Source organism: Neophocaena asiaeorientalis, unplaced genomic scaffold (assembly GCF_003031525.2).
Source record: "Neophocaena asiaeorientalis asiaeorientalis breed wild unplaced genomic scaffold, Neophocaena_asiaeorientalis_V1.1 scaffold82, whole genome shotgun sequence".
Classification (NCBI taxonomy): domain Eukaryota; kingdom Metazoa; phylum Chordata; class Mammalia; order Artiodactyla; family Phocoenidae; genus Neophocaena; species Neophocaena asiaeorientalis.
In genome coordinates, this window is record NW_020173068.1 from 6356496 (window position 1) to 6364672 (window position 8177).

Genomic DNA, 8177 nt, shown 5'->3' on the forward strand with positions numbered 1-8177 from the left:
CATTTATTTTACTTATATATATATTTGACACTTTTCATAATAAAGTTTTTAAAAATTATTTTTACACTCAGAATTTAAAGGTAAAATCTAAACTTCCTCATAGTTTTTTTATATTTATTTACCAGAATGGTAGCTGAATGGAGGTTGTCTCGCGGTGTTGAAGAACAGACACAAGCTTTCTTTGAGGGCTTTAATGAAATTCTTCCCCAGCAGTATTTGCAGTACTTTGATGCAAAGGAATTAGAGGTAATGAGTTGTTCTTTCCTCTGCAGCATGCTGGTAAATAATGCCTTCAGGTGCCTGTTTTCAACTCACTTTACCATCTTTCCAATGGCAAAAGTATTTTTTATTCTGGCAGTATGTTTCTGAAGCATCCCCAGAGGTTAAAAGAAGTCCATAATTTATCCAAATATATAAAGTGTTACCAAAAAAAGAAAAGTATTAGAACCTCTATCCAGTGAGTGACTTATATACCTGAATATGTGTATATATGACACCAATCATGGAAACTCAGCTTTTACAAATAATATAGATAAAATTCTTGATACACAGTTTATAAGCCAAAGCCTCCTGATTAAATTTTTGAAAGTTGTTTAATACTAGTCTTAACTATGTCTAGCATTTTTATATAGGTTGTACAGTTACCTAAAGAAACCATTTGTCTTTTTCATCCCTAAAGGTTCTTTTATGTGGAATGCAAGAGATTGATTTGAATGACTGGCAAAGACATGCCATCTACCGTCATTACACTAGGACAAGCAAACAAATCATGTGGTTTTGGCAGGTTTGTCTCAGTTTCTTTCTTTTGGAATACCGTAATTTTTGTAGAAATTGCTTACCACATATGGAAATGAGTCACAGAAAAAGTGTACCAGTATGTTAAGGATCCTCATTCCATTCTATGCATTACAATAAATGAATACCGATTATAACAGCATTCTTTCACTATTGCCAGGTAAGCAACACACACCTTGCACCATTGCCCAGAGTATAAGACAACCCCAGATAATAATATTCCCCTGCATTTGATCTAAATGCTTTTGGAATTTTGTAGAACTATCTGAAGTATGGTTTTCATCATTCATAGCTCATTAAGAATTATTTAATGTTTAGAAGGCGTAACTTAAGCGAGAGCCTTGGTTTGTAATCATAATGGTGTCTCTTCACAAAATTTCTGCTATAAGCACATGAAAAGTTGCTCAGCATCACTAATCATTAGAGAAGTGCAAATCAAAACCACAGTGAGACATATACCCATTAAAAGGTGGCTATTATAAAAAAAAAAAAAGAAATAATCATCCTTGGTATGGATGTGTAGAAATTGGAACTCTCTTGCGTTGCTGCTGGCAATATAAAATGGTACACCACTGTGGAAAACAGTTTGGTGGTTCACATAGAATTAATATGGTCTAGCAATTCTACTCCTAGGTATACCCAAAAGAATTGAAAGCAGGGACTCAAACAGAAACTTGTATAACTATGTTCATATCAGCATTATTCACATTAGCCAAAAGGTGGAAGCAATGTAAAATGTCTATCAAGAGATGATTGGATAAACCAAATGTGGTATATATATATATATATATATATATACAGTGGAATATTGTCCAACCTTAAGAAGAAAGGGAATTCTGACATAGGATACAACATGGATGAACCTTAAGGATATTATACTAAGTGATATCAGCCAGGCACAAAAGGACAAATATTGTATGATTCCACTTATATGAGGTATCTAGAATAAGCAAATTTGTAGAGACAGAAAGTAGAATAAAGGCTACCAGGGACTGGGGAGAAGGGAGGCAGAAGCAAGGAGATAAGTTTAATGAAATGAGTTTTTGTTTGATATAATAAAAAAGTTCTGTAAATAGTGGTGATGGTTACACAACAGTGTGAATGTACTTAATGCCATTGAATTGTACACTTAAAATGGTAAATTTTTATGTTAATGTATATTTAACCACAGTAAAAAAAAACTTTTTAATGCCTTCTAATTATGTAAAGAAATTTATGTAAAGAAATTCATAAGAAGCTGAGGTGACTGGGCTTCTGTAACAAATACAATTAGTACAGTAGGATAAAAATTCTTTACAAAAAAATCATTTGGCTGAGACAAAATTCTTGTGCTACAGGCTAGAAAGAATTCTCTAGACACTTAATGTTTTGAGTCAGAATTGTAGGAGTTAAAAGCCACATAATTCTGGCAACACATAGCTACACCAAAACATAAAGAACACTGAGAGAAGAACATTACTGGGATATATCTTGGTCAGAATTTGTGAGCTTGATTTCATTTGTTCATAAAACCAAAAAGTCTGTTCTGACTCAACCTCTTTGTCCTTCGTAACCACATGAATTTCTACAGGACAGGCAGATCTAGAGGGAAAAGGAAGGGTGCCCTAGAAGAGCTAATCTTGAGACTGCATGAGTAAGGAGCTCTTGGGCCCAGGGCACTCTTCTTTTTCTGTTTCCCTATAAGGATGTGGTACTAGGATTGGTATAGGGGAAGGTTGGTAGGGCTTTTGACAAACATGGAGAAGCTCTACCATCCACAGTGGTGGATTCAGTCATTTTCCAGTGCATCTGACACTGGGAGTTTGGTTAAGATTTGAAATGATTTTTTTCTTTCTTGTTTAGTATTCTGAACGTCACATATGACCTATGTATCTCTTTAAATGTGCTTTTAACAGTTTGTTAAAGAAATCGATAATGAGAAGAGAATGAGACTTTTGCAGTTTGTTACTGGAACCTGCCGATTGCCAGTTGGCGGATTTGCTGACCTCATGGGTATGTCAACAGGATCACTTTTCCTATACAGAAAATTGTTTATCACACTGCTGTTATATTAACGTGTATACAGTGTATCAAATAACAAAGACAAGTATATTTTCTTAACTAGACACAGTTAACCTGGATTTGTGTCAGCTTTTAAATCACTTTGTAATCCTTATCTCTAGAAGTTTTTAACTCTTAGGCTAGACCCCATATTTTAACTCAGTAGGATAATGGTCTTCTATATATGTAGATGTTTCTTCATTCAGTCATATGGCAAACATTTCAGTGTCTCCTATGAGAGACACTACTATTTGTATTATATTTTAATGACTTGTTTACCACTCTTCCCTGTTATACCTGGAGCTCCTTGAGATATAGATCCATATCTTCATCTTTTTATTTCTGGTGCCTAGTACAGTGCCTGTCACATAATAGTCACTGATTAAATTGTATGTTATTTTGAAATGAATGACCTTAAGAATATTTATTTTGTGACTAAATAAGTAAATTCAAGTCTTCCTTTAACACCAACACTATGCAAGTACCATAAGAGGATAGAAGTTGTGATCCCTAAGTCTGTTTCAGCTGGAGAAGAGAGAGTCAGAATTAAAGAATTAAATAGGCAGTTCTGGATATAGTGTGTGGAACCAGTTCAAGACTTTAAAAGCCAGACCAAAAGAATTTGGACATTACTTAGGGTTTTGGAAGCTATGGGAACTTGTTGAAGACAGGTGAACTTGCTGAAGCTGCCTTTTAGGAAGATTTGATAGTAAGGTATAGCATGCAGATGGAAGAACCTGGAAATAGGAAGAATGATTAGAGCAATGATAAGAACCTGATCTTAGGAGATAAAATAGGGATGGAAAAGAAGAGAGAAATGCTAGAGAAGTTCCAAAGGTAGAAATAGGACTTGATTCGAAAACGAAATATAAAGGAAGAATGTTTCCCATGTTATGAAACATGGAGAAGTTGTGAAGTGTAAAGAATCTGCTGAGTTTAAGGTGACTATCAGGCAACCAAGTAGAAAATCTCAGTGAGGGGACAGTTTTACAGGTGTTGTTAAAGCACAAGTTTAGAGGTAACAGTAGAGAGAGAAAGTAGACTCATAAGAGCAATGAAGCAGTGACATTTGAAGCTGTGAGAATGGATGGGCTTATGCAGAAATAGAATACAGAGAAGAGTAGAGAGCTGATGCTTAGAAACATTTAGGGGTGAGACATAACTAGCCTAGAGACAGACTTAAAGGAGAGGCCAGAGAATAAATATTTTAGTCTCTCCGAAGCAATATAGAAGGGAAGTTTTTATCTAGTGCTACAGAGAAAGAAGTCTCAAAAAGGATAATTTGTAAGTCCTTTGAGAATGCTCTGTAGTTTGAAAAAGAAACCATGTTGGCGGTTGGAGAGGTAAGGAATAGTGACCAAAATGAAGAAAAAACTGGTACAAGCTTCTCAGTATAAACTGGAAATCTGATTATTAAAAAAATAAGAACTAGGTCTTCTCTTGGGAATAATATTTGGGGTTGGATGGAGCAGTCTAAAGCAACACAAAAGGATACCTGTGGAAGACAGACAGTGAGATTGTGGTTCATCAAATTTGAGAGGACATTGGTTTAACCTTCCATCCACCCAATGTAGGAAAAGAAAATTGTAAGAGTGATGTATATAACAATTTAATCTGGTGGTTCTTGACCTTATCAGATCTAATATCCCATTTTTTAACATATTTATAATATCCTCACCGAATGAAGTTGGTAGATGTGAAATAACGTATCTACAATCTCCAAAAAATACAGATACATAACACTAACTGTAATATAAAGAAGAAAGTTTTAAAAAATTATTTATAAAGAAATAATATTTATTTCAATACATGTACGTTTGGGAAAAACTCTATTAGAAGACACAGAATGTTGTTCCTATTTAGAAGAAAAGATTTGGGCTTAAGAGGTCAGAAGCCCTTCTGTATAAGAATCACTGGAATATGAAAGAACAGATAGAAAAGGTAAGAAATAATAAATAGACAAATAAATATAAGAAAAAGAGGGAAATAATCTAAGTGAATTAAGGATAATATACCTGCTAGAATAAATTATAGCTGATCAAAGTAGAGAAAAATGAGGTCGATCTTATTTTAAAGTGTAGTGTCTAATCACGAAATTCCAGTATAGGCCAAGGCTCTGATATGTACAAAAGCCTCAGAGACCTTTTTAAAGTTGAAATAGGCTGAAAAATAGGAAAAGAGGTGCAAGAGTCTATCTGGAAGTTGTTTTGTTTAGGGACAGTGTCAGAGTAAGATTGAAAACAACAGGCAACCTGAAATTAACTTCAGTATATAATGTTTACAACATGATGTCTTACAATTCCATAAAACTTTAGAAAGCATCCAGGGTAATAGTATTGATAATATGACATATTTGTAAAATAGCCTTTATCAGTGGAATTCACTAAAATCCTTCATTTCATATTTCTCTGCTATTTTATTTTTTAAATTTTTATTTTTGTCTGCGTTGGGTCTTCCTTGCTGTGTGCGGGCTTTCTGTAGTTGCAGTGAGCAGGGGCTACTCTTCGTTGAGGTGCATGGGCTTCTCATTGCAGTGGCTTCTCTTGTTGTGGAGCACGGGCCCTAGATCTAGGCACATGGGCTTCAGTAGTTGTGGCACGTGGGCCAAGTAGTTGTGCTTTGCGGGCTCTAGAGCCCAGGCTCAGTAGTTGTGGTGCAGGGCTTAGTTGCTCCACGGCATGTGGTATCTTCCCAGACCAGGGCTCGAATCCATCTCCCCTGCACTGGCAGGCGGATTCTTAACCACTGCACCACCAGGGAAGTCCCTCTCTGCTATGTTAATATTTGATTCTAAGTCTATTAAAAGCAATCCAGACTCTACTATTACATACTAATTAGCACTGTTAAACGAAACTTTCCATCTGTGTGGTTAGAAATGCTGTAATATATTGAGAGAATGTGCCAGTACATAAACCATTTAATAATTTCACGCTTAATTATTTAATCATTTTAACTATCCTTTTTCATAATGACCATATCCTATGTTACTGGGCTTTTTGCATAACTACTTGTGAAAACACTTCAATGTGATTAGATACAAAAGTACTACCACTTTATATTTGTACTGGGCTTAGTCAGGTGGGACATGAGAAAGTTCTTTGGGTATGACTGTCTTACATATGGCAGAACAATAAGTGTGCCTGGCCCCTTCTTACTTAAAAGTCCAGTAGTATACCAGTCCTTATGACCACCAGTAAATGCTTTTTAGGGAGCAGTAGTGACTTTTTTAGAAAACCAGTGCTTAAAGATAACCATTAACAGCTGACTCCAGCACAAGGTAAATGAGAGGCAAGAATGGGGTGTTAGGTGTGTAAGGGTCTGCCCTATAGGACCTATAAGCACAAGCATTGTTAATATTGAATTCACTAGGTTGTTTACATTTTCTAAAGTTTTAACAATTTTCTGTTTAAATCAAGTTTTGTAAGACAGTGAGCTGTAGTTTCCCCATTGTGTTTAAAACTAAAATTAAGCTTTTTATGTGTTCTCTTATGTGAGGTATTGTTAATTATAGCATTCTGTTTTTCTGGATAAGGAATACTAGATAAAAGTGCATTTTCTCCTCTTGGTCATACATTAACAATGTGGTTCTCAAACTCTGGCTCTCAATCAGAATTGCCTGGAAGCTTGTTAAAACACTGTTGCTGAGCCTCACCCCCAGAGTTTTTGATTCAATTCAGTAGGCTTGGGTTAGGGCCTGTGGATTTGTGATTCTTAACAAGTTCCCTGGTGATGCTGATGCAGCTGGATTGGTGATAACAATTTGAGAACCATTGCACTATCAAACTGTTGATGATTTCACTTTTAGGGAGCAATGGGCCACAGAAATTCTGCATTGAAAAAGTTGGGAAAGAAAATTGGTTGCCTAGAAGTCATACCTGGTAAGTAAAATCAGAAAGATTCAGTTATATGTATAACTGAATCACTTTGCTGTACGCTAACACAACAGTTAATCTAACACAACATTGTTAATCAACTATACTTTAGCAAACTAATGCAACTATACTTTAGCAAACTAACACAACATTGTTAATCAACTATACTTCAAAATAAAAGAAAAATTAAAAAGAAAAAAGTGTAGAAAATAGTTTTTTCCCATTTATCCTGTATATACTAAAACGTGTTAGAAATTAGAAATGAAATACTTTCCCCATGGTATTGAATTATTTTTAATAGCTTTAGTGAGACATAATTTATGTAACAAAAAACTTACCCATTTTAATTCAGTGATATTTAGTAGATTTTCAGATAAGTAACCATCACTATAATCTAGCTTTAGAGTATTTCCTTCACCCCAAAACAATCCCTGTTGCCATTAACAGTCAATCCCTCCCCCCACCCCGAATTTTTTTTTTTTTGAAATGTGATATTTAGAAAACTTAACTTTTCTCTGTAGGCAGAGGAAGAAATCAAGTCTAGATAGCTGTAGGGAGAGCTACTCTAACATGGTGACAGAAATACTATTTTCTTATTATAAATGTAGTTTAACCACATTTCCAAAAATGTACAAAACTAAAAACAAACCCTAATCTTAAAATACAATATATTGGAATTCAACCTAATGTCAACAATAGTTGAACTTTATTTTGTGGGACATTTCAGTGGTCATATATATACCTTGCTGGATATTTGTTTATTTTCCCTATCTACCCTTTTTATTTGTTTTATTGTTTGCTCCTTTGTATTTTCATACATGTGGCTTTTTAAAAATAACAGCTTGGCATGTTTGTTGAAAATCAATTGACTGTAAATACATGGGTTTATTTCTGGATTCTATTCCATTGATCTATATGTCTGTTCTTAATGGCAGTAACATTGCCTTGATTACTGCAGCTTTTCAGTGAGTTTTGAAATTAAGTATGCATTCTCCAACTTTTTCAAGATTGTTTCTGCTCTTCTGGGTTCTTTGGATTTCTATATGAATTATAAGATCAGCTTGTCCATTTCTGCAAAGAGGTCAGCTGGGATTTTGATGTGAATTGCTTTGATTAGTTTGGGGGAGTAAGGTCATCTTAACAGTATTAAGTCTTCTGATCCATGAATATCAGGTGTCTTTCCATTTGTTTAGGTGTTTAACTTATTTCAACAATGTTTCATGGTTTTCATTACACAAGCCCTGCATTTCTTCTGATAAATTTATTCCTAAGTATTTTATTCTTTTTGAAGCTATTATAAATGGAATTGTTCTCAATTTCATTTCAGATTATTCATTGCTAGTATATCGAAATACAATTGATTTTTTTTACATTCATCTTGTACACACACACACACATATATATATATATATATATTTTTTTTTTTTTTTTTTTTTTTGCGGGAGGGGGGCCTCTCACTGTTGGGGCCTC

General features: G+C 34.5%; 1 protein-coding gene across 2 annotated transcripts in view; it reads left to right on the top strand.

Moving 5' to 3' along the window:
* Window positions 1-8177, top strand: part of ITCH (itchy E3 ubiquitin protein ligase) — a 112066-nt gene that overhangs the window by 99337 nt on the left and 4552 nt on the right. For both annotated transcript variants that reach the window (XM_024742887.1, XM_024742885.1), the window contains 4 exons: window positions 126-246; window positions 680-784; window positions 2691-2787; window positions 6641-6713. In XM_024742887.1, the coding sequence (XP_024598655.1) occupies window positions 126-246; window positions 680-784; window positions 2691-2787; window positions 6641-6713 (396 nt within the window). The remainder of the gene's footprint in view (window positions 1-125; window positions 247-679; window positions 785-2690; window positions 2788-6640; window positions 6714-8177) is intronic.